The following is a 27,102-nucleotide window of genomic DNA, read 5'->3' on the forward strand; positions in this document are numbered from 1 at the left end:
ATCCCAGAATGACTGGCCAGGAACGCACCGCAAATTGGACCAACCAGTGACCGGAAAAAGGCCAATCTATGAAAGGATCAAGAGCGCACCAATCCGGCAGCTTTAAGAGACTTTAAAACCCCCGGGTGCTGAGCGCCTGGGTCTTTCTGCGGAGCCAGTGTCCAAGGAAGCAGCCTGTGCTGCCTACAGGCTGACACTTGTATCTCTGACTTGCTGCGTAGGCCACAGGCTTACCCTGGGCTCCCGTCTTCAGTTGCTTTGATTTTTCATAAACAGGCCGGAGCTTTTTAAAAGATCCTAGCCTCATTTTGCCTGTTTTTAACATTTATGTTTACGCTTTGGTTTAATCCCTTCATAAATGGGGACAAACATAGAAAAAGTCCCATAAAACAATCCAAAACTGGCCTGGCCAGGGCGGAGCCGATGAGGCGACCGGCGGGTGGCCGGGGAGGGGGAAAGGGGCCTGGCTCGCGGCAGGACCGCCCGGCCCGGCCTGGCCGAGACGGGGGCCAGGGCCCTCCACCTCCTCACCCATCGCAAGAGACAGTTCCCGGGTTTTTTTGTCTTTAACATGCGTGTTTCACAGAGCCGTGTCCAGCTTCTCAGTGGTTCAACAGACTGTCACTTACAAAAAAGCTTTGCATCACTTCCCTGAATTTCCTCCCATTCCCAACCAGGATGCCCATCCAAGTCCACTGCCTTCCCAGTCCCATATTCAGAAAACATTTGTTAACTGATTGTTATGAATAATTGATGTAGTTATTGACTTCCACTATTATTGGCTTTAGTAAATTCTTCTGATATAGTACAGTTAAAAATGGGACCCCACTCCCGGTACTAAAAGTGATTTCAGCATTTATTATAATAAAAAGGCCTAAAGCAAGGGGGCCCGCAGGCCGAGCAGGAGCGTTCCCGTTGAGGATGCCGCGGCGCTGGCACTGGGTCTTCTTGAACAGCCATGTCCTCAATGTTCCAGGTGGAGCGAATTCAGTGGGTCAGATGCCCCTTTTTATCCTGTTTTTTGTCCCTTTGGATTTGTTTCTTTTTGGATCCTTCATTTGCATGAAAGTTTAAGGGGCTTCATTGGCCCATTACAGTTCTGTCCAGGCTGGCTGGTTTCACTTGGGGGGTGGTGCACTTTACTCAGGTGTGTGAAAAATGCATATTATGTGATTGTCTTTTCACAAATATCAAAATGAATACTATACATGTTATGTTGGAAAGTTATGTTAATTAACTTATTAATTTTGTATTAATTTTTGTAGTGCTGTATTAATCCTTTTAAGTAGTGTGGTAAATATAGTTTTAGGCTCTAAGATAATATTAAAATAGAAACGATGCGATGTAAGATACTTTTTTTAACTAGCTCAAGGAATGGATAAGATCATCATGAAATTCTTTGCACAGAAATAACAGCAACAAGACACCAAAATTTCAAAAGAAGAATTATTGCCTCCTTATCAGGAAGAACCAGACTTCTTTCAGACTTCTTGGAGCCTAAACACTGATTTACAAGATGAGGGGGGAAGTTGACAATAACCAGAAAATACCCTTTGTTTGGAAAGAATTTGTGAATAATGTATGAGATAGATAAATATGCAACAGGCATATTGGGTTTGAAGGGTTAATCCTTTGTTAGCGAGGTATGCTTTTGTGGCTTAGTGCCCAAGAGCATACGGATGTCTGTTATTCTTTGCTTTTTATTGTCTTTTGTTGTCCTAACTTTGATTCTCCAAATTCTTATTGTCCTGTTTTTATTACTATTCTTTACTATTAAACTTCTAAAATTTTAACACAAGTGATTGGCGTTTTTCACAGGTGTAATACAGTATGCTGAGTACCGAGTTTCTTATAAATACCCTTTTAACCCCTTTTACCATAACCAAACTAACAGCACCTGCTTAACAATTATCAACTATTTTACAACCCTTTCTAACCTATTGTTGACAATTCCCCCCTCTAACTATTTGATCAGGCTTCTAGCCTGCATCAACCTTTTAAAGTTCCACTTCTACTTTTCTCAGTTGCTTGTGGAAAATGAGATGTTCAAGCATATCTCTGGCATTCTGATCACTCTGTTCTTTTATTACGGTTACTTTTTCACCATTTTTCCCTTCCACGTTACCTTGCAGCATGATGCTGCTTTGGACAATGCTGGTTACTATCTGGACTAGACATGGAATTACACATGGTAGAAATATTACACTTGCTAGTGCACACACCACAAAGAAGACCAATTTCTTCCACAATTTGCCATTCCAGGTGAACGAGTTGTCCCACTAATCAGATTCTCCAAACAAGTGTTCCAACACAGGTTAGTTTTCTAATATTTTGAGTAACATTTTTAATTACATGACTGTGGTCATCGATCTCTAGGCAGCATTCTGAAGTATTAAATTTTCCACAGATCCCTCCTTCCTCTGCGAGGAGGTAGTCTACTGCCAATCCAATCTGGTAAACTACTGATCGTGTTTGCTGTTGCTGCTGTTTAAGAGATCCATGGTCAGAGTTTGATTTGACATTATTTCAAGCACTGCTTGTAAATGGATTCGACTGAGCACTCACACTGGGCTGTTCCACTCGCTGATCACCACATGTCGCTGTCGAGGTGGTCGCGACACAAAGCAGAGACCACACGCAGTCTCAGATGGCAACTCTTTATTATCGACAGTGGCTGACCTTTTATATACTTTCTAATTGTTTATACTTCTTCTGCCCCAACTATTGGTCACAATAAATCAACATAACACCACTGGTGAAAAGTAACAGTGACTTCAGCTAACTTTCTAAAACTACGTTGTCCAGCTACGAAGTTCTCTCCTTATCCTTCCTCAATTCCTCTCTTCTCTCGGTCTCCTTGGTAACAGCCTTGGAGAGAGCTCCTTATCAGCTTCTTGCTTCTCAGCTTCTCCTCGCTCCTTTAGCTGACAGGCCCGCCGTTAGCCCCTTCCGCAGTAATTCATCCATGAGGGGCAGAAAACAAGTAGAACAGAATAGGATTAAAAAGTCTGGTGATTAATTAGACTTGGTTTAAGTCTGACACACCTTGAGATGACACCAAAATTAATCATCCTAGAGTGCAGCCTACAGCCCACTACCCGCATTTCTGCATTCAGGAAACATAGTTTCTTCCTTTTACACTGTCTTTATTGAAAAGCTGAAAGATTCAAAAGGAATTACTAAATCCTCCAACGAGTCCATGAAGTTTCCTCTCAATGATCTCTTTAGTGCTACTGCAGTCTACTATTCGAGTATACAGGGACAACTACCACAATACTCTCATTAAAAATGCGTGCTTTGTTAAAATAACCATCACCAAAACCCCAATCAGTCATAGTAAGGCAGATAAGACAGAATCAGTATTGATACTGAAAATCTATTAGAGAAGCCGAGAAAGGCAGAATCCAAAAACTTCAGGTGTGCGTATAATATACTCATGTAGTTGGAAAAAACTAATACACGTTTATTAGAACAAGTTTTGTTTTAAAATCTCATTTTTTCTACTTTGCATAGCTTTACCTCAGCAGTCCACAAATTATTTTTGCTGTATTAAACTAGTGAAACAAGGATATTTAGTCTAGATTTTAAGTTCCAGAAGGAAGTATTATGCAGCTGTTATAAATGGAAAGTTAAGTTAGGTTCCTAATTTATCAGTAAAATACCTAATTGCAGAATGAGATCAGCAAGAAATTCTATTACTTTGGAAAAGCAGGGTGATATGTTAGAGAACTCTACCTTTCCAGACACTGGAGAAGGAGGACTAGCACAGGGGCTGGAACAGCTACTGCTCTCTGCAGGCTTCACTGAGGACTGAGCTGGTTTGTCAGCTGAGGATCGTCTGGACAGCAAAATGTCTTTTTCTTTGTACTTCTTTGGCTGGCGGAGTGCAGGAGAAGCAGATTTCACTGAAACCCTAAAAAGGACATACCTTGAGTTTCACAAGCAGTCACTGAACATTTTACATCGACCTGTCAGCTACTGCATGACCACACGTATTGCAGCAACTACAAAATCTATTAAACCCTAACTAAAAATCCCATACTGATCATGCATTGCTTTTTAATGCTACTGTTAAACCTCTTCTGCTACTTCTCAAGCATCACAATTCACGGACAATATTCCTGACAGCTCTCTCAAACAGCAGGCCCAGGTATGAAACACTTCTTTATGGGATTACAAAGCAGCACACAACAGTATAACACCTTTCAACTGTATTTCCATAGTTTCCACCTCCTATGACTAGCAGAAATTTAAGTGAAGCTTGTATACATCAATTGCAACCTACAGTGAGAGGAAGACCTCAACATCTTACTTTTCAGCATGAGAGGAGGCAGACAATTCAGTTTCTGTTGAGCTTTTTCTGCTGTTGGTTGACTTCCATGTAGATGCCAAAGGAAGTTCTTCACAAGTCACAGGTCTTGGTCTCTGGCCAATTCCTGAAGGCTGCTGCAGACCTGCAGACTGTTCTTCAGCACTCAGAACAGCTGTAATTGCTCTTACAGTTGTTTCATCAGCCTGAGACCACGGCTTAGAAGGAGCTCGCATACGACGCAGGAACAAGCTGTGCCACTTCTGCCTGAGTTGCAGCAGCATACCAGCAGCCTGCAGTGAATTCCAGTTCTGTTAAATACTGATGAAAATTAGATCACACAGGTAAGAGGACCCTGTCTTTTTCACAGCAGGCAGCACCTGGCATTCTAATATAAACAGGGCCCACAATGAAAGGCAAGACTAAGGTCTTGGGGAAGGGGAATAATCCATATTTAAACTAAGATGCTGACTTACTTTCTTTTCCTTGGGTGCAAGGTAATTTTTGAAACATTTCATTTAGCTCTGTACTAAACTTAGCTTTGTACTGTAAACCCACAGACTTTTTTTTTCCTTTTTATCTTCTGAGAAAACCCAATCCTTTCATGCTTTATGCCCTTCCTCTCAAATCAGTCTCTACTCATGCACTCTTCAGTCATACTTGAGGGAAAAGAGCTCTAAGTGACATTTTTCTTACAGAGACACCTGCTCAAGTGTGATGACTAAGTTCAGAAGACTGTAGTCTAATTCCCATGTTAACAGAAGTGCTTCCATTGAAATCAGTTTTTAAAAATTACTCTTTTGGACACATCTAGGAGAGACAGTGTTATTATTAGAGCTGGTAAAGCTGTATGTTTCATGACCCATAAACTACCTCCTACCATCGCCACAGCTCCTCAATGACATAAAGACTTCTATTTCAAAGAGGTTTTGAAATTTCTCCTTCCAAAATCTGACAGCAACTTTCTTTCAGCAACTCCAGCTTCAAGTGCTCCTTTTTTGATCTGATTTTGGTTATTCTCTCAGAGAAAGAAGAGCACAATATGCCAATGTGGCTGTTCTCTCAGCTCTTGTTCAGATTTTGGCTATCCCAGCTCATGCTATGGCCTGATGGAGCACCATGCAGGCAGGACAGGAGGCCAGAAGGAGCAGAAGGGCCCTTACGCAGCCACTGTCACCTGCAGCTTGCTGTCCCTTGCAGCCATTATCTTTTGTCTGGCAGAATCTCTTCAGAATCTGCTGACCTGTGGAAAGGGACAAATCTGCCAAGCTCAGACATTTAAAACAGCGCACTGCCCAGAAAGTTTGTGAAGCAGATCCAACAGCATCTGGACTGCAGAGGCTTTCCTGCTCCCTTGTGTGAGAGACAGGACACCCACACCAAGAGGGAGGAAGAGGGGTGAGCACTCTCACTGTTGACTTAGGTGACTAATTATTTTCTTTCTTTTTGCTCACAGGTAAAAGAACAGAAAGGTATGGGTGATAGGTGATGAAGCATTGCAGCCCGGATGTTGAATACACGAATTCACGTGACAGACAACTCTGTGCCAAAGGGGATTGAAGCCCTTCAATTCCTGACGAGCTCGTCAAGTAAAGGTTAAATCACAGAGTACATGGTTTGAGAGACCCAAATGGACCATGACGTTCTTGGAGAAAATTCTGGGCTACTCAAATGTTACAAACACCTTTTCACATCTTTTTACAATTCTTCTACATGAAGCAAGCCCAGGACTAATTTCTTTCTTACTTCAGGGTCCAGTTTGAGATGGAGCCATTCATCCAGCTTCAGCAGTGGCAGATCAGCAGCTGTTTTGTCCTCCATCTCACTGTCACTGCTATCATTAGATACCCATCCCCCTGAATTAAAGACAAAAGGTGCATTAGCATCTCTATATTATTTCTGCTTACACACAAAAACCTGCATACTACTGTGTTACAAGCAATAATATTTTTCCTTCTAAAATTGACTTTTAAATGTAACCATTTGTAAAACTACCTCTTCTTTTCTGCAAATACACTGGAAAGTCTTTGCTCCAGATAGCAGCAATCAAGTAGCCAGACCTGCTGAAAGTCCTGCTATGTAAAAACCTGTACTGATATGATGTGACTCAACTCATGTACCTTCCCCAGTATTCAGAGGCCACTATCCAACTTTTGCCTAAAGCTGTTTGCAAAACCACACGTGGCTCTATTTCCTAGTAAAACAGCAGATTTAAAGACCTAGTAAGGAAATATATATATACAGACATGGCTATTAATTAGAATTCCTGATTTTTCTAAAATGCAATTCAATCAGCATAAACACTACTCTAAGGTTCACAGTTTAAAAGCAAGACAGGAAAGCTTCAGAAATAAGTTGGACTTTTAGTTTGATTCAAACTATGACAACTAGCTGCAGTTATTTTTGCTTCCATTCCAGCAGGACTCAATTGAAATGAGGAAAAAAAGGGAAATTTCTATATCTTCTCTATTACTTACAGTTCATAGTGCAGTTACCTGACATTAAAAATTATCAATAGAACCTATCTTGAAAATGTATGTGTCAGCTAGAAGCAACATGACTTGTTTGCCATATTGATTGTTTCTAAATTATTCTTGCCGTTTCAATAATCTGGGTCAATGTATCAAATAAAGTGGTCTGTAGAAAAAGAACACACATACTACACTTCTCAGTACCAGTATGATCATTAGACATTGTGGCTGCATTCTTTCCTTATGAACTATACTGCAGTTTCTGATACCCTGGAACTGTGTCATTTATGGACTTGAATATGTAAGGAATCCCAAAACGGAGAGATTTCTTACAGGACCGACAAACTCTTCCTGAATAACTACAGGAATTATAACAGCGCTGTTTCCAGAATCAGCCAATATATGTATTAAATATTACTGAAAAGTAAGCTTTCCATGTCACACACTGATGGACAGCAACGGAAACATTCCAAATCCAGACTCCGGTGTACCTCGAAAGGATGAAGATGCCTGCAAGGCATTACTTGGCAGTCTGGCTGGTCCACAGAAGAGGGACACGGTGACAGGTGTCACAACAGAGCAGCACCTGATGTTTGCTGTCCTGTGAGCTGCCGTCATTTCATCGTATATAAGCCAGTCTGTAGGGAGGGCCTGGATGGCTGCAGCTTGTCCATTTGCTGGGGCAATCTGTGCAAGAGCAGGTAAGACCAGGCTATTATACCCTCTACCTGTAATGAATGTAAATTTGAACGTATCTCTCATTTTATCCACAGACATTGTGCATGCCTCAACCTGGCAGTGTTCACGGCCAGGCTGGGGGGGCTCTGAGCAACCTGGACTAGTGGAAGGTGTCCCTGCCCGTGGCAGGGGTTGGAATGAGATGAGCTTTACGGTCCCTTCCAACCCAAACCATTCTATGATTCTGTATTTTGAGAAATAAATACATGTATAATTAGATACATATAAAAATATACATGCAAATAAAAAAGCGTGAGAGAATTCAACCAGATTCACAAATTATCCTACCATGATAAAACAAAATATTTTGCTTTAAAAAGAAATGTTAAAAAAAAGTTTCAGAGAAAAACTTGCTTTTAAGAGTAGGGATCATTATATCTTTAAAACAATTTTATAACTGGGGCGGTTTTTTTACCATTTTGCCTTGTTCCATCTAGAGAAAGGACTAATTGAAACAATGGAAAAATGAAACAACTCCAATTCTCTCAGCTGAGTAGAACAGTATTTTCTAAAGCTGTAGTGTTAAATGCCCATCGTGCTTTTAACGTACTGACAACTAGGAAAAGACATTTCTAAAACATGGGAGAGATTTTAGTGCCGTGTTTTTTGAACTATGAATTCCAAGTGATTTTACCTTTTTATACTGAGACTGGCCAAGAACAGAGGTAGGATGAAATCGCACTTTCTTCTCCTTTGGTTCAGTCAACAGCAGGCTTTCTCTGTCTACATGCACCAGATTGGGATACATCCCAGCCACTAAGGCAGCTTTAATCACAGCCCAGTTCTCAGAGTTAGCATTAACATCTCTAATATCAGCTCCTCCTCTGGCTCTCACAAAACCTGACAAATGAAAAAGACAAAACAGCACCACGTTAGCTTCTCTTTGGTTCTCAAAAGGAGTTAGAAACTAAAGGTGAAATAAACGACTTAATTGTTTCATTTTTCACCACTGCCAACCTTAACAGCAGCAAGAAGAAACCATTACACTGAAATCCTTCCTGATAAGGGGTTTCATACTAACACAGAATATTGCTGTTTTCTACAATTTAAAGACATTTCCTGTGGGAATAATTTATTAAAACATGAAATGCAGTGGCATGTGGAGATGAGGGTGCTTTCAGTTAGATCAGCCACACTTCCTCATCTACACCATACCCTGCATGAATGTGTACATGGAGGTGCATTTCAAATTAAGTAAGGAAAATTACACCAGTGAACATGACTTTTGTTACAATTTCTAAATGCCTGACTTTAAAACAAGGTTAAAATTGTTTCCAACTTCTTTACCTGAGGCTCTAAGCTGGCCAAGCAACTGTGTTCTCATTCCTGCAATGATTTCCATTGTGGCTTGGGATACGAAGTTCTTTTCACAGAAGGCTCTCTCCCAGCCGTCACTGCGGGCCTTCTGCCATGCCTGACAACGTTTTTACATTTGCCTATTAATTTGAAGGGCTTAAACTAAAATTGCATTTTTTAAAAAAGATTACATTTATGTCAATAAAATGCAAAACCTACTCCAAAAGTTAATGTATCAAACCAGATACTTTTTTCTGTTCAAGAATTAGATTCTCTTTACGTGTTCACTAGAATGATGATTATGTCAAGTTAAAACAAGAAATAAAGATCATTACATTAAGATCATGATTTGAAGTTCAGTGTAGTAAGATATAAAGAGGCACATGGTTAGAACATTTAGAATTTTATAAGGTTTGAAAATATCAACAAAACATACTACAAAAAGGGTTCCCTCAATAAAATTTATTGAGTCCAATACCCAGGAAAGCCACTAGGCAAAAAGAAAGTCTTCTCCGAGGACTTAAGCACAGTCCACCACTCTACATCCAAGTGGCTTGGTACATTTGCATTGCTTGGCTGGTGTGCTGTGATCAGAACTCTCTGAAATGAAATTCTACCTGGAAAGCCCTGAGCAGGGCCATGTGGTCACTGAACGTCCCGGCAGCAAAACGCTTCCTGCACAGCACGGCTGCTCGCTTTTGGGAGGCCAGCGTGGGCAGCACAAAAGGGTCTTGGCAGGCAAGAGCACAGGCAATGGTCAGAACGGGGTCCAGGCACTTCAGAACTACAGCATACAACACCATTTTACCGAGGTGTGGCTCTACAGGCAATTCAGTGAGGTGATAACCAAGCTCAGTGAGATCTTCCCAAGGGTCCATGGCATCTATGGTCTGTTTATAAACAAACAAACAGACAAAGGAGAGGGGGACGGGTAGGGTGGACAAAATCACTTTACAGAGAAAGCAGAAAGGATGTGAATACTGGACATTAACTAGACTTGTTTCCAAACACTAAAAAAGCAAGTGAAACTATTAACAGAGACAAGACTTCAAAGCACTCTCTTCCCTTGACATGGAAAACCACATCCCCACACACAAAATGAAAACAGACAATAAACAAAAACTCAGAACATCCTTAGGTAATTAAAAACGGCTTCAGTACAAACTGAAGTCAGTAAGACAGACTGCTACACCACAAATTTGGGATCAAACACAATTACCATCTAAACCTATTCCTTCTCTGACCTTAAGCATATGCACAGCATTTCTCACAGTTACAGCAGGCGGCGGATCAGGAGCTTTCATAAGAAAGTCTACAACTGGACAATTAATTGGAGTCAGAAGTTTTGTGTACAAACAAATCTCCTGCAAGGTAAAAGGCAGAACAAAAAAGATTACCAAGATTTGGAAGCAACCCCAAACCCATGATTTGTTGCAATTAATAGTATGGTTTGAGGACATTGTATTTTTTAAAGTTACAGTTTCTAACTGAACATGCACCTGAAGCGGCATTCTTAGAAGTTCTGGAGACTGAAATTCCAACATATTCTGAAATCGCAGCCTGCTGAAGAGACGAAAGCAGACTCCAGGCTGACAGCGCCCAGCCCTTGAAAATAAAATATGGGAAGTGGTGAAAATGAGGATTTCTTTCTAAAAACAAAACCTAAAGCCAACAGACAGACACAGAAACTCAGAATGGAAAAGAAGAAGCAGTTCTATGAAGACAGTGTTGTCAGTCACACGCAAAGTGAGAGTGTTCCAATCGCGAGTTATCTTTGAGAGTGTGGCAATTTTCTATGGTAATTTTAACCCAACACTGAGAAATCTGGAGAAAGAAAAACAAGGCTTATCTAATGTAAAGTGCTGTGGGGTTTTTGCTAACTTAAGACCAGTCCAAATCTCAATCATCCTTTGTTGTAAGGAATCAGTTGCAAACTTTATTTCTTCCTCTCACATCCCCCAAACAGAAGTGATGCTTGGAGTAAAAGGCAGAATAAAGATTAAATAACTTGTGAGTGAATGAGAGACAGCCAATTCTCTCATTCATATACATCTATGTGCAAATGTGCAGCTTAATGCCAGTATGACTGATTAAACAGGCATTTGTTGCTACACAAACTTCTGAGCCCTCACCCACAGTGTTGGGAAGAATATAATCATGGCCTGTTAAGTCATGGATAGCTTGGAGAAAGTGAAACAGGCAGTCCTCTGCCCACAGACAAGATGTGAAAACACCCCACTGGACACTGTGACTGCTGGTGCTACATGGGAGAAAGAGGAAGGAGAACAAATTAATGGGGGGAAAACAACCCAGACCTTTGGGAAATGTCTGAGCATCACTCTTCTACAACTTGGGAAATTATTCCAAGGAAATACATACTGACCCTACACACTGGACTAGGCTAGAAACAGTTACTACATTGTGTGCTTTATTCGAAACACAGATTGTGGATATCTGCAAAATGGAAACCAGTATGAGGCATTTATTACCTGCCTTTTCTCTGGACAGCACTGGCTTTTGAAATCCAGCCCATTTTTAGCACTGTAACACGACTCAGCTCATCAAAAGACTTCTAGAAAAACAAAGAAAGGAATATAAACTGAAAACTCAACAGGGTACATGAAATAAAAGTTACTAGTTATTTAGATTACCAACAGAAGTTTTCTAAAAAGTATGAAGCACTAATAGATATACAGTAGCTTCTGCAACAAAGGTACCTTCTCAGTTTCAAGTGAATTTATGATGGTATCTCCTTTGTAGTACCTTAATGCTCCACAGTTTGTGAAAGTCACCATTTTCTAATCAATAGGTTATTGCAAGTCAGTAAAAGCTATGTCAAATCTGTGTTCTGAGATATCACAAAGCAGGTAAAACTACATTATTATACCAAATAAAGGTTTCCTTTTTATTTCACTTGGAAATTACCTACTTGTTTTCTTAAGAGTGATGTACAATTACAAAAAAAACCACTTTATGAGAACCTCAGAAATTTGGTGTGCATATCACCTATGAAATCCAATTTCATTTTCAAAGCTGTACACTAGGTCTTAAATTGCCTCATTGTGTGTTCTCACTTTTCTTGAACAAGTAATTAGGAATGGGCACTGAACACAGCAAAAAAAAACTGCTTAAAAACTTCATGGATTATTTTTGGACTTGATACAATAGTAGGACAAAAGGAACTCCCAGTGCTCCCTAAGTCTCAGGAAGGTGGTGGTCTAAACTGAGGACTTGTTTTAAAAATCCAGCAGAAATACTAAATTGCAAAAGAGAGAGATCCATTAATACATGAACCTAGATTAGCTTTTACAAGGTTTTTTAGACAGCTAGATATTTACAGTATTTGTCTTCAAACAAATGGATGTTGAAACTTTTCAGCGAGGACTGTTGCCTGACAGGCAGTAGCTCTCAGCTAGTAAAAGCTTTTTTTCATTTTCATGTAAAGTAAAAAGAAAAAAAAACCAAGTTCCCCAAAGTTTATGCACTGTGTGTTTTAGAATTGCACTAGGAAAATTTAAGGCAATCCTACCTCTTTCACCTTGCCTGAGTCAATGACAAACACCACATCATTGACTGTTATGCTGGTTTCTGCAATATTAGTAGAAAGAATCTGCAAAGCAAAAAAACCAAAACCACCAAAACTAGAGTCACTGTAAAAGCAAAGGCAAAACAGATCATTGTAGCATCGGACAAAGTCCTCTAATACTTGCAATTTTGCGGATGCCAAAAGGTGGAGTTTCAAGCACTTTCTTCTGATCCAAAGTCTGCACACTTGAATGAAGCATGAAAACTTGGTATCTAATGCAAGACAAAAGGAACATTTTAAGGCTCCTTAAAAGAAGCAATGAAAAGCCACAGCAACTAAAGGTTTTACCTGTGAGCATTAGCAGCAAATCTCTTGTCATCCAAAAGAATGCGGTCCCTGAGGCTCACTATCTCATCATACCCAGGAAGAAATATTAAAATTGCTCCTAAAAAAGGAAGTGGGTTTGCAAAGTTAAACAGAAAATTCAAATACATGTCGACTAGCACTCAGAAGGTTTTAATGTTTGGGGATTGCTGAAAAAAGAGCACGATTCATCAGAAGCCAAAGCCACAACAGCTGGTTAGGTATTTACCTACCTGCATCACAACTATGACAGATGCTGTGAAGTAAGTGCATTATCAGATCCAGATCCACTTTTTCATCATCAAAACTGTGATGATAAGCTGCCAGTAGTTCTCTGTCCTCTGCACTAAGGTCACTACCACTATTTTGGACCAGGGAACTTTCATCCAGATTTCCAAATGCAAATGAAGCGCTGTAACAGAAAAATACACCAGAGTCAAGGCTGCCCCTTTGGGTTTGCATTGAGCCATCAGCTCAAACTTAGATCACGACCAACACGACTATTGGTCTTGAATTCTAATGCTGAAGTGTAGCAGAAGGGAACCACCATACTATTGCTGTTCACTGATTTCAATGTTAACCCAACAAAGGATGCCCCTTCATTTATTAGTGCTAACTTTAGGTTTCTTCAACTTCATTGAAACAGAACCATAAGCAAATGAAAGTGTAAAGATACTTCTCGTTCATCTGTTCAAGGAAAAATATTTAAGAGATACGTATTCTCCAAAAATTTCCCACTAGCAGAAACTGCACTAAGAGAAATTATAATAAATATAATCTTTACAAAACACTACCTCAACTATGATAACTGTAAGTTAATCAGAAAAGCATTCTTGAATGGCCTAGTGTACACATTACTTCTGTCAATTTTCTTTAACATGCCTATTGCATATAAAAAATATACAGATAAAAACACATGACAGATTTGTTTGCAAAGTAAGCATGTGAAAAGAAAATGGCACATAGCATACAATTAGCAAGTTGTGCAAACATAAACAATACAATACTGAGTACAAAGTTGTTTGGTTTTGAAATTCTTATTCTTAAAAAAAAGGTATTGCTATTCAGTCCAGATTTTACAGCATGAAAAGCTAAAACCTGTTCTGATTAAAAGAACACAAACCTCAAATTCCCCATCACTATCATATACAACTCCTCCTGCAAAATAGCTACAGCTTACCTGTAGGATTCCAACAGATCAACAACCTCTGTCTGTCCAAAGTGCCTAGCCCAGTCCACAGCCATCCTGAAAGAGTTGCACAAGTCGTTTCATTAGATTTTTCACTTCAAAAGATGAAGATGAAGAGCACATCAGGTGAGGCAATTGACACCAGACTTTTGTACCCATTTCTCTCAGTTATCTCTCAGTTATTGCTGGATCTTCAACTTCCCATTTGAAATAGGTGTTAACAGCTATCTGACTTTTAGGTAACTACAGTTCTTTACCACAAAAGAATGTCCTTGTACACAGGAGCACCGGCAAACATGCACAAGGAAATGAGGAGGAAGGAGGTGCCATTCCTTTAAAAAGCCCACAACAACGTGCAGAGATCAGACCTGCCTGTTTGCAGTACCCTTGAAGTCATCTCCAAAAGTCACACCCCAGGCTTAACATTTGGCTATTTCAGGTCTTTCAGAAGCTGTCCTCCTCACAATGCACTTCACTGTTTTACACCTTTAAACTGCATTTCTTCCCAAGTTTTTCAAATGTTAGTACCAGATATCAGACCCCTGGAATCCTAATTCTTATCATTCCATACTACAGTTACAAACTGTACTTCCCTGCTTAGATGAAGACATACTCCATGACCACAGAACTTGAGCTTCTACAGATTCACAAATATTTTTACATGCTACAACATATTTAGAAACGTAACAGAAAGATCTTCTGATATAGATACTCCATGAAAATACGAACTGCCAAACATTTTGGTCCAATTCAGTAGATTACAGTTGTTCTGCTAAGCAGTGTCTTAAATAAGACCTACTGAAACAAAGTTTATAGCTCATAATCAAGACCATGTAATTAAGAATTCAATTCAGAATTTACAGAAAACAATGTGATTAACAGGAGTTAGAAACTGTTTAGGCTGTCAAAATCTACAGTTCTTACAGCAGTGTCATAAGTTAGTAAATTAATTTAGATGTTAAAGAATTTTCTTTCTTTCTCCTGTATTGACAAGTAAATCTATCTTTTGGTTTCTCTGTTTTTACCAGCCATTAGATGATTTGCAGTGGATACTTGCTCCCATGCTGATCAACTGTTCTACTTGACTCAAAAAGCCTCTCCCTGAAGAAATCATCAGAGCAGTCGCACCAGTTTCACTGTGCCTATAATCAACTGAGAAGTAAAACAAAAAAATCCAGCAAACCCCGTAGAAATGTTATTTCTTCATCTAAATATAGTACAAATATTGCTTTCAAATTCCAGCCCAAAGAGAATTTGTTTCCTCACTTTATCTCTGCAGTCACTTCATGTCAATTCCACACTCTTTTAGAAACACACTTCTGTCAATACTTGAAAACAACATCATCAACTAACTAAACAACTCATTAATTCTGCTAGCCCTATCCATTTTTTCAGTAGGCATCAGAATGTAAAGGTAACAACATTTGAAACTGGAGATAAAAGCAGCCATAAAAATCAAAGTAAATTTGAGGTTGCTTTTTTCTTATGTAATAGCACATGAAACTTACCACTGACATTTTCAGTTAAAATAAGATTTAACACCTGAGCAAACGAATCAGTATCTTTATGCAACCAGATGTCAGAAAGACAGGAATCCATTTCTTTTACTATCCACGGTTCAAGGCAATTCACATCTTTTTCAGTCTGAAGATAAAAAACAATACTGAAAGATTAGTCTCTTCCAAGAGTTGTCTTCATTCTCATACATTACCCACAAAGAATTTGAATGGTAATTTTTCCCAGCAGCAACCAGAAATCCAGCACTCAGGTATCAATGCATTGATTTTGTCAGATGCAAGTACTAACACAATGGCAGTCGAGCCATTTGATCTGAGGAAAAGCTGTGTACAACCACCCTAACTGAAGAGCACACTTCAGCTACAGCAGTTCACCCCAATCAAGTAATCTTTAAAATAGGTTAATATCCCCAAAGACTCTACAGAACTACCTGTAGAAAACAGATTTTAAATGGCTAGTAATACAACACAAATATAAATGTCTCTTCCAACTAAAGAAAAAACTTACCACTTGATTAAATACTGTGTCACCACCATCATCCAACCATTTGTACTCCTCATTTGCCCTTGGAACCGATTTTTGTCTCCGAGATGTCCTTTTGTTACTGTTGCCTTGAGCTGAACACCACTCAGCAAGAGTGTACTTCTGTTTCTCTTCTAGAATGCAAAATATTCCCCAAGAAAGTTTGAGTCATCTTTATTATCCATTGTTTTCTACTAAAAAAGACAGTTCCAGCAGGTCCAAGTTTTACCTATTCAACCTCTCTTATTTAATCTAGAATGCTACTACCAGTCCAACATAAATGACATGTTTAAGGGTACCCAAAGTGCACACTGCAAACAAGGGCTATAAGAACGAGGTAAAACCCACCACTTTGGTGTTGAACCCCCCCAAGCCTCCATTATTTCAAACTACTGCATTCAAAGGGTCTTCCTTAAGTAATCACCTTCCACACAATCTCAGCCCAGATCTTTTTCCAGAAATGGAATGCTGAAGACAAGCGAGACAGTCCCTGCACATAACAACTTATTTTTCTACACAAGTGGAAGAAACATTAGAAAACACCAGTGTCTTAACTGAACTTTTCTGCCCCCAGTGATCAGAGATGAGCACTGTGATAAATATCCAGTTAGGACTGTATGTTATAGCTTTGGGGTTTGCATTTTTTTTTTTTTTTTATTTCTTTAAATAATCACTGGGATCATTACTTTCAGGTGCCAGGAAAACTTCTGAAGCAGTATCTACTTAATCAACTGAAAACCAATGATGTTTAGCTCAAGAGTGTTAACACAAAAAATACATCCATGCCTGAAGAAAGCAGTGAAAAATGTTACTGAAGGGAACAACTTGTCCATTTAGTGCAAGATTGTACAAAATCCTGCCTGCTTTAATAGCTGCACTTTAATTTGCACCCAAAGGTACAGAGCATCCTATGCTTCTTTAGTATTCATGTGGGCACAGCCCCCAGTTCTCTATAACTCTACAGCGTAATAATTAGAAAACAGATGACATTTATCAACTGAAAGAAAAAAGAATGCAACCACCAAATCAAAGTGATTTTTTTCATTAATTGCATAAACTATTTCAGTAATGTAAATACTGAGAGCTTAAAAATACTTGCTGTCATCTAATCACATCTCATTTAATCTCCTGACTTTGGAATTTTAACCGAAAAGAATCCTGTTAATTGTTTGTTCAATCAACCAATGATTCTCATGGCCAACCCTTACAATTAACAAGTCCACCGACCTTGCTGCTTCTCTTCTTTGTACTTCACCATCTCTTTGTTTGTATACCCAGTGCTTCGTAAAATGTCCTCCAGAAACAACTCTTTAACTTCAAAAGGCCTCCCTTGGACTAAAATAGAAAAAAATCCATAAAAGGTTATATATTCACTAGCTTCACTTACAGCATTCATTTTTTCAAAAACTATCTTCACTGGAGTTTATTTTTCTCAGAATTATACAAAACAAAACATTTCCAAAGTAAAATGCCACCTTGTTTCTCCTCAACCTCTTCAATTTTATCAAGTGTTACAGCAGGAGATGTTCATAAGACTGACAGTTATTCATTTGTTTTTATTGAGAAAAAGAGAACAGCCGTTTTTGTTTAGGGTTACAAACAAGAACTCGCCATGTAAGTCTGCCACCTGGATTTTAAATTTCATGAATTAATAAGCAATTAATACAGCTTTTTGCAAGGTTCCACACGGAGACAGTACATCTTTGTACTGAACTACTTTCTTTTCATCAGAAGTATGTGAGAAGAGATTCTTATCTCCATGTCCTCAACTTATTCAGCAAAGCTGAGCTTTCTTTACTGAATACTTCTTGACAGATGAGACATCCCAGTGGCCTCTCCCTTCTCATAATTTATCCTGATTTCTTTTTCAACAAGACTGTTTTCTAGACCTTATCTGTGGACATTAAAGGATGCTTTTTTGCATGAAGAATTCAAATCTCTGCATTTTGATTTCTTGTCCCTTAAGCTGATTCAGGATCACTCCGGATTTTCCTTCAGAAGGAACAATCCACAATTCACATACTTTTAGAAGCTGTCACAGAGGAAGCCTTCCAACACTGAGCACAAGCTCTGTGTACTACAGCAATCCACAGCTACAAAATGTTGGTTTCTGTGGTCAGGATTTTGTCAGCCATAATGCTGAAGGAGAATCAAACCTTTTACATTACATGAACAGACAAAGATGCTTCTTTTAGTTCTTAAATTCTCAAAAAAAGAAAAAAAAAAAAAAGTGGGGGGAAACCATCTTTTCAATTGTTATTGGCCTGTTACATAACCAGCACAAGCACTGTGGCAAACTGGAGAGATTGCCATCAGAATTTCCAACACAAATTGACTGATCTGAAAGAACAGGAAGCTGCAAAATGAGTAAACTGGAAAGCCACACAACAATCACAACTGAGGCTCTCGCTTGCAAAAAAAATTCAGAAAACATGAAAGCATGTGTAATTTCCAGATTCCTGTCTCCAACAAGTTGCAAGTCTTATTTTACTAGGCAGAAATTCAAAACTGGGAACTAAACACTTCCATCTGTAAAAAAAAAATTAGGAAAAAGAGGTTTCCTCTCACAAACATTTGATAAAATAAACCAGTAAGCAATCCCACTTCCTAAAATTGTTGAGATTTTTTTTAAAAAGGCTGACATGCAGAGAGTCTACCTGATTGTCAAATAAAGCATTTCTCTTAAAAGCTACTTTACATTAAGTAAAGTAATGTAAGCTTAACAGCTTACATTAAACTTGGACATTATTGTTGAAAAAGTAAGAGGATTGCAAGGTGCCAGAGCAGGTCGCCCATGCAGAACAACCTTCAAGCCAAGAGCGTGGGGAAAAAAACGCAAACCCACAAAAACCCCCCATCTCCCACACATTTATATTTTGCCTCTACTAAAGATCAGTCACATGAAGTTAAAACAGCAATAATGGTAACTTTTCTTTGCATTTGAATGTAATCTAACTGCAGGTAACTGAGTCTGAACACAAACGAAGAGAAACTGGATGTCTTTTCTGAATATTCACCTAGATGAAGGGCTACTAATTTTCTTTAAATCAAAGAATCATGTCATTCTTTTTTCATGTGAAACCCAATCTGCCTGAGCCTGTATTTCTGAGCTGAACAGCTACAGTTAGCTGTGTTTCATCCAGCAACCAGTAACAACCTTCACCAAGCCTGAAGAGTGAGATTCTACGGGAATGTATTAATATGTATCACACTCATGTAGCTCCTAAGTCCTGTATCAGCATGAAGACAGCACTTCAATAACCTCTTCCTACTTCTTCAATTAACAGTGGAGGGGGGCAGGATGTACCTGCATGTACAGAACTCCCAGTGACTAAAACACTTCACTCTGGACGAGGTGCAAATAGTCAAGAAACAAGAAACCTGAATACACAAAGAACAAGGATTCCTGGAACTCTCAGTGTATTCACCATGTGCTTTTACTCAGAATAGTTTGTAAGATCTGTGAGTCTCAGGGCAGGTATACTCAGATTTAAGAGTTAAGATCAAGACTTACTATGTATTACTGGGCAGCTTCCAAAATACCTAATAAAGAGATTTGTATCTACAGCAGCACCAGAAAGAATTAGTTTTAAATGATGCTGGTTTTGCAGCACATCTCTCAGTTTTATTAGCAAGAAGTCGCTGAACCTATCCCTCTCATGTACTTCATCCTGTAACAAAAGGAAAAAAAAAGAGATAAAAAACCATCATAGATTCAGGATCACAACTTCTGACAAAAACAAACTTTTCTAAAAAAATAAAATACATGATTTGGTGGCACATTACAGAGGCCTTAAAATGTGTAAGTCTAGTTTAAGTAATAGGGTTTTATTTAAAAACTATCCATAAGCAAAAAAAAAAAAACACTTCAAAAAGTTTTTATCAGCGCTGAGTGCATTGCCATGCTGAAGCTGTACACACCTTAACTTTAGAGGCTAAAGTGAATATCTGAGACCTCTCTGATTTTGTATTTAAAGCCAAATTTCAAGAAAACGCCACAAACCACAAATCCTACAAATCTTATTTTCATAAATTCTCACTTCACCACTGATGAGCATTTAAAGAAATGGATGACACCACATAATCAGAAAAAACAGACAGATTGCTTAGACAAGTCAAAGCCACACAAAGCCTATAAATTAAGGCACCTAACTGATTCATCATCTTTGTCATTCTTCTGTTTTGATTTCTATTATGAATGAAGGAAACAAGGACTCAAAATACAAGGCTTGTAGGCTGACATCAAGAATGTATAGATCATTCTCATGCCTTTTTAACTTTGATAAACAGGCAGGCACCTAAACTTATCTTTTAATCTTCAGGACTTCAATCTTGCCATAAGCATTCTAGTTCCCCTTCCTTATTAAATTCCACAATAGGAATATTAGCATACTCATAAATGAACACATCTGAATAATTTGTTAGCCATTAGACTCCACATTATCTAGAAAACTCTGGGCAAACAAATGGACTGAAAACCTGGTAATGCTAAAACAAATGATAACAGAAATTCTGAGACAATCACATTGAACCACATCCATGTAAGCCTCCCTAAGGATTTGCTGCTGACAGGGGAAGTTCCGAAAAATTTACACTTCTGTCTTTCTCCACTCCTCCTGATTCCACAATTAATCATTGCCATGAAAATAAACTATTTTTACAGGAAAAAACACAAACACGCAGAAAAACAACAAACTCCACAAAACAATCATGCTACTCTAAGGACTCAGAAAGTCTCTGAAGCTGATTCATCTTCTACCAAACAAAAACACCTGAAGTGCTCAGCAAATCTAAATAAAACAAATGAGGACCTCATTTTCCAAGGCAATACATATTGCCCCACCCCACATGAAAGACCACAGGATGCTCACCACAATAACATGGGTCACGGTGGAGAGGGTGCTGTCTCCTGCCATCAGCGTGCCAAGGAGCATGTCATTAGTGCAGAATGTTACCAGTGTCTTTGGAGAAACCCTATGGAACACATCACACAGACAGCTCAGGGGCTTTGCACCATTTAAAGGCAGCTAGCTTTCCAGGGATCAAAAATTAAAGCAGCTGCTGACCACAAGAGGAATTACAGTTCTCTCCCCAAAAGACTCCTGCACACCACTTGTTTTTAACCGGTGCCTTTTCCCACACATTTCCTAACAATTTGTAGTGCTTGCGCCCCAAAACTTTGGACAACAGATTAATTGAAAAAATAAGATTCAGATTTTAATAAATAAGGAAGTAAAAGAGAAGCATGAAGAAATTCTGCATGCTCTCACTGCTCTTCTTGAACTGCTGCCTCTGTTGTGCAGGTTTTCCTCCCCTGTTCCCCACTGTCCCAGAGGCACTGCCACCATCACAGATGGGCTCAGCCTCGGCCACAGGCAGGTCTGTCTTGGCTGGCACCGGCTCTGTCACACACGGGAGAGGCTTCTGGCACCTCCTCACAGAAGCCTCCCCACAGCTCCCAAAGCCTTGCCTTGAGGACACAATACAGTACAGCTGACTAAATCACAAAGTCATCTGCTTCATCCTCTGCTCCTTCAGAAGCTCAAACTACTGAAATGTTACAATTCTATACCTGGGGAAGCTGTCCCAATAAAAACAGCAATTGTCACTACTCCCTCTGGTACTGCCATCCTAAAAGAAAACCTTAAAAATTATACTTCTGTCTTACTATAAACACCTCTAAACATCTCCATTCCAGATTTTTTTTTTGTCCACAGCTCAAAATATTGTTATTTCTCCCTTTTAGTGTTTCTCTGCAGCAATTGTATTGATTCCTCTCAAGCTGGATTTCCTGCACTGCTTCCAGCAATTCTTCCATTTTCACCTGACTTTGCTCTTCTTCTGCCAGCATAGTACTTCCATATATTAATTATCCAGCTTATTTGTGATACATCTTCACCAGCTCTTCTAATCTCTTTATATCCTTGTGAGCTTTCGTACACACATTTGAATTCTTACTGCGGCTTTGTTGTTCAAGCGCATTCATTTTCATCAGCTGTGTGTTATCTTTGTTCACTCAAGCAACACAACCTTTTGCCATCTTCTGGTCACTCATATCCCAACTGCTGGCCCTTCCCTGAAATGTCATTTGGCTACACAGTGCAAAGATGTAAAAACCCCACACAATCCATTCATGCTCTGCTTTACAGACAAATTCATCAAGTGATACTGAAATCTCTACTTTTACTTCACTTCATGTTTTAAACACAGAAGCTGAAGAAGAGTAAATTTAGCCCAAACTAGACTGATCAATAATGCTCATCTTCATCAGTTGCTTTCCAATTTTGTTGTTTTCCCTTTTATGACTCCTATCAACTCACACTACATAACATTTCTTACAGCATGCTGGTCTTCACACCTACCTTCAAAGCTTGCGGAACTTTTGGATCCACACTTGTTACAAGTAGAGAGGGGGGAAGAAAAAAAAATAAAAAAGAAAGTGTAGACTTGATCTGAAAATCAGACAAAGATTTCCTTGCATACACTCCGCAGAAGAAGTCAACAGAAAATACCTGAGATTCAGTTCTATAAGACAACCTACTACATGAAACTGCAAAACACAGCAAGAAAGCCATCCTTTTCCCTCTTACGTATTCCTTACCTGCAGTAACATATCCCACCTGGGAGGCTGCAACCCAAACACACTGTAGTTTACCTGTGCACAAGATGCACAAGACCAACACAAGATCAACTGGCACTCAGAAATACCATTAGTACCTGCTTTCTAACCGGATCTGGTAACCAATTGTCTGGCCAATCTTCTCTCTTCTTTCTGCTGCCACTCTTTCAGCCACAGCAACAGCTGCTAAACGTCTGGGCTGAGTACAGAACACACGACAGGCAGTTCCATTCTTGTAGCAGTCATCAAGGATAAATTGAGGAATCTGTAAAGAAGTGGTTCAAATTTACTTTTTGAGACAGTCACAGCTTTGTGAGCACAGGGAAACAATTTAACTGCATCTCAGTATTACACATTGCAAAAGACTTTTCATTAGGATTATCATGGCAAGCATACCTGAAGTAGTGGAAAATAAATTTCTACGTATAAACTCTTTAGGCTTTTTTTAAAGAAAAAACTTGCAGTGTCTCCCTCCTGCTTCAGAGAAATCTAAAAAAAAACTCCTGTAGATAATCTCTCATTTTAACACAAGAAATATTCTGGGTACTAAGAACAGAACTACCTTAGAAGAAAAAGGCCTATACAAACATCACTTTCCCTTCAATATTTTGTATTGTTTTAATGAAAAAATTGTATCAACCAGAAAATTGTGAGGAATCATTTTTGCTTTTAGTACCTATCTACTGGCTTAGTGTTTTAAAAGCAAGAAAGTGAATTGGAACAAGATTTTCAATCATACAGGAAAAGAAAAGCCTTAAAATAGCATCAAAATATCCCATATCACAAATATTACACAATTGTCATAAATACTGTTCTAGTTTTTATTTAATTAAAGAAACATACTTGCGTAGTTTTTCCTGATCCAGTCTCTCCTATGATCAGAACAATTTTATTGTCCTTTATTATTTGGACAATTTCTTCCTGTTTTTCAAGAACTGGTAGTGACTGCCTGAAGGAATCAAACTCTGATTCCCCTCTTTCCACTGGGACCTGGGGGATACCATCATTAAGTCGAAAAGTTATCTTGTTTACTTCTTTGTTTTCTGTGAAGACAAGGTAAAAGTTTATTTATGCAGGTACAGAGGAAGGTCACAGAAAAACACTGCTCAAAAACTGTACTGAAAAATTAACATTGCTGACTTTTGATGCATCCCTGTGGGTAGAGTGACAAACCCATCACACATTTAGAAGTCATATTTATAGCAACATGTCCTCCTGCAGTGCTTGAAATAAATATCTTTCAAAACAGTTATTACTTTCATAGGTATTTTGAACAAAACCAGACTCTTCCAGAGCATTGCTCCAAGTCAAAAAAGCCCACAAAGAGCAAAAGGAGAAACAGAAACTAAACCAGAGAACACAGCCCGGTGTATTTTGGTGGCCCTTGTATCTGCGCCCACATTTCACACCTGCAGTTCTCCCTAGAAATACACACTTCCAGGGGTAAGCCTTGAAGCTATTCCACGCCTTTGCCTGAAATCATACTAATGCAAGCATGCTGTATCAAGAGTCCTGGCCCCCACACAGCAGTGTGATGTGTTACAAAGCAGTGCATAAGTAGCCAACAAACGGGCACATCTTCTGAGGCAGCTACTTCACATCCATCATTGCAAGTGCTACTCTCTAATTCCTTGAGAATTATCTTCCAGAAGAATGAAAAGCTTGCTGTAAAGTCAATGATACATATTTAATGTCAGTAACAGATTCATATACTAAATTTCAAGCTCTGTTGTACCAAGACAAACACAGACTAAGAGATCGGGAGAACTAAAAATACATTCTTGAGATGCGGAGAAAGGCAAATATTAGACTGCTCATTAACTTCTCCCTTACATTCCTAAGACATTGCATTTCAGTCCTTGCATTATAGCTTCCCTCTCTTCATTAAACAATCCTATTAAACAACTGAAACAATTGGAAATAACAGCAAAGGAAACACTTCAGGAACAGACACCACCTATCAGAACCATGCCATTAAACAAGGCATATTGGTACAAGTGTTTTCTGTTCACTACACCCATCTCTGCACACAGAAACACACTGTAACTCTTCCACTTGTAGCTGCTAAAGCAATAATCTAGATTAAAACCTTGCTTTTTTTAAAAAAAAAAACCCAACATTTTATCAGAAGTTTGTCTTTCAGTGAACTCTTCCATATTCAAGAAATCAAGAAGTCTGGACAGTAGTCTCTTAAGGACCAAATATATTTTGTAGAGATGAAGAAATAAAAATTAAAATTCTTCATTTATCAAGGACATTAATTTCTACAAGCAGAACAGACAACTTCATTTTCTCATATGGGTGCTCTTACAGCAGCAGGGGAACACTGACTCTTCAATCCCACCTCACAGAACTTTTATGGAGCCACATTTCAAAATGTGCTTCCAAAAAGGTTTGGCTGGAACTGCCTCAAAGATTCTAAAGTAACACAACACAAGGTGGACATCACCATGTGCATGATATGACTTCCCAAGTTCCTCACAGCACCAGTTCCAAAAGACCTTAAAAGTAAGGAAAATTAATGCGTTTGCAAGAAGGTGTCTGTTAGGACACGAGAGGGGACAGAACAGAAAGAGGTTTCTTTTGTCTTTGGGCTGCAGGTGGTTTTTCCAAGTGGTGGCGATGGACAAGTCCAAAGCACAACACACGCCCAACGTACCAGATTCAACAGCACAGGCATTTCCTCGCTCTGTCCTTGGCAGGAGTTCCGTGCCTTCCTTATTTGTGACGGGAAAGCGCTGAATCAGACTCCGAACAGCGTGTTTCGTACGGAGAGCCAAGCCACAAGTCATGCCTGCGTGTGCCTCTGATACATCCTTCTTCCTTACAGTCAGGTAGCGATTGGCTCCTTTTCTGTCGGTGGGAGAAGAAAACATATTTTAGGAAAAAGGAACCTGCTCTAGGTTGACTTTGATCTGTCAAGGTAGGAGATGCTATGCAAAATCTTTGGGAAAAAAACCAGAAATCACAGTGAGAAGCTTTTTTAATGGAGCCATTAAATCCACAAAGTATAAAAGCAAGCTGTCCCAAAAGGCATGTCACAAGCTTTTCCAAGCATGCATACAGCAATGAACACAGATGCTCATTTCTCTTTTAAACTTTTTTCTCTAATACTATTCCTTGCAACACAGTTGAGTATGTTGAAAACATCAGTCAGGTTATCATTAGTCTTGAAATTCTATTGGTCTGCACCAAAAACCTGAAAATTGTACCCTGACTTACCCTTTGCTTTTAGATACCAGTCCAAGAGACTGACAGAGACGGTGAACAAATGCTCTTTCAGTACTAGTGAAGCTAGAAGGAAATTCCATCTCTAGAATGATAAATAATAATGAGAAAACAGTAACAATGCAACAGGCACTAATCTTGACAACTCAGTGTTACAGAACCACAGAATTGCTAGGATTGGAAGGGAGACCAGCCAGTGCAACCCCCTGCAGGGTCACCTGGAGCAGCTGACAGAGGAACACATCTAGGGTTTGGGATGTCTCCAGAGGGGCAAACTCAGCGCTTTCCCTGGGCAGCAGTTTCAGTGCTCTGCCACTCTCAAAGGAAAGAGGTTCTCCCTCATGTTCAGGTGGAACTTCTTGTGTTTTAAGTTATGGCCACGGCTCCTTGTCCTGCCACCAGAAATTCTGCACCGCCTTCCTGGGACTCATCTTGAAGATCTTCATATGCATTAGTGAGATCCCCTCTCGGTCTCCTCTAGGCTTAACAGGACCAACTCCCACACCTCTCCTGATAAGAGATGCTCCAGACCTCTCATCTCATCTCAGTGGTCTCTGCCGGACCCCTGCAGTGGCTCCCTGTCTCTGTGCTGGGGAGCCCAGAGCCGGACACAGCACCCCAGCCGTGCCTCACTAGGGCCGGGCAGAGGGGCAGGATCCCCTCCCTGACCCGCTGCCAGCGCCCTCCCAACAGCCGCAGGCTGCCCCCGGGCCGGGCTGTGCCGCGCACCCGCCTCGTCCCCGCTCCGGAACCGCTCCAGGGCGAGCTGCACCGCCATTTCCACCACCTCGTCCACGCCGACCTCCCTGAGGGCCTCGGCCCGGGCGCGCCCCGCGGCGCCGGCAGCCCAGTCCCCCGCAGCCCCGCCGGGCTGCCGCCGCAGAACCCGCCTGTGTCGCGACATGGCCCCGACACGGCCCCACACGGCCCCACACGGATCGGGGGCCGCAGCTGCTCGGCCCGAGGGGCGGCGCTGGCGGCGGGCGGGGCCTGCGTGGAGTCACCCACAGCCCCGTCGGCCCGAAGGGAAGGAAATTGGCTCTTTTCCCGACGGTAGGGCCAAGCCTGCCTAGTACCGAGGTATGTGTATGGCTGTGGCCAAAACGTGGCACTGGTGCCCTGTCCGGTCATAAATCACGTGCTTTAATTCATGGTATTAAACGTAGCTGTGGCGAGGGTCATCTCGGCCCTCGGCCTCCTCACTCTGTAAAGTGTTACTTGCCCTTGGTTTTGGATCGTCTTTTCCTGCTGTCCTTTGACTCCACGCTGAGGACACGAGGTAGAAACTAAACCCAATCCTCTTGGGCTTGACACAGGGCTCGG

General features: G+C 40.1%; 1 protein-coding gene across 1 annotated transcript; it reads right to left on the reverse strand.

Moving 5' to 3' along the window:
• Positions 1-3,399: 3,399 nt before the first annotated feature.
• On the reverse strand, positions 3,400-26,874 carry LOC128821494 (3'-5' RNA helicase YTHDC2-like). Its single transcript, XM_054002624.1, has 26 exons — positions 26,509-26,874; positions 25,774-25,864; positions 25,211-25,404; positions 23,395-23,594; positions 22,650-22,816; positions 20,804-20,906; positions 19,447-19,603; positions 17,160-17,267; positions 15,918-16,066; positions 15,401-15,536; positions 14,918-15,044; positions 13,884-13,949; positions 12,937-13,115; positions 12,689-12,785; positions 12,525-12,612; positions 12,344-12,424; positions 11,304-11,386; positions 10,314-10,419; positions 10,059-10,178; positions 9,432-9,704; positions 8,806-8,932; positions 8,153-8,358; positions 7,272-7,467; positions 6,056-6,165; positions 4,313-4,602; positions 3,400-3,913 (listed from the first exon to the last, which is right to left on the reverse strand). The coding sequence occupies exons 1-26, from the start codon at positions 26,681-26,683 to the stop codon at positions 3,643-3,645; spliced, it is 3,900 nt and encodes a 1,299-aa protein (XP_053858599.1). The 5' UTR covers positions 26,684-26,874; the 3' UTR covers positions 3,400-3,642.
• Between the last annotated feature and the right edge of the window lie 228 nt (positions 26,875-27,102).

The sequence above is a fragment of the Vidua macroura genome, chromosome Z (genome assembly GCF_024509145.1).
Source record: "Vidua macroura isolate BioBank_ID:100142 chromosome Z, ASM2450914v1, whole genome shotgun sequence".
Taxonomy (NCBI): domain Eukaryota; kingdom Metazoa; phylum Chordata; class Aves; order Passeriformes; family Viduidae; genus Vidua; species Vidua macroura.

Bases quoted from the DNA above. Each gene is read 5' to 3' on its own strand.
- LOC128821494 (XM_054002624.1), bottom strand. From the start codon at position 26,683: ATGTCGCGACACAGGCGGGTTCTGCGGCGGCAGCCCGGCGGGGCTGCG. The intron at 11,387-12,343 runs GTAGGATTGCCT...TTGTTTTTCTAG, and splicing joins ACTCAGGCAAGGTGAAAGAG to AAGTCTTTTGATGAGCTGAG. The intron at 3,914-4,312 runs GTAAGATGTTGA...TGTCCTTTTTAG, and splicing joins GCCTCCTCTCATGCTGAAAA to GGTTTCAGTGAAATCTGCTT.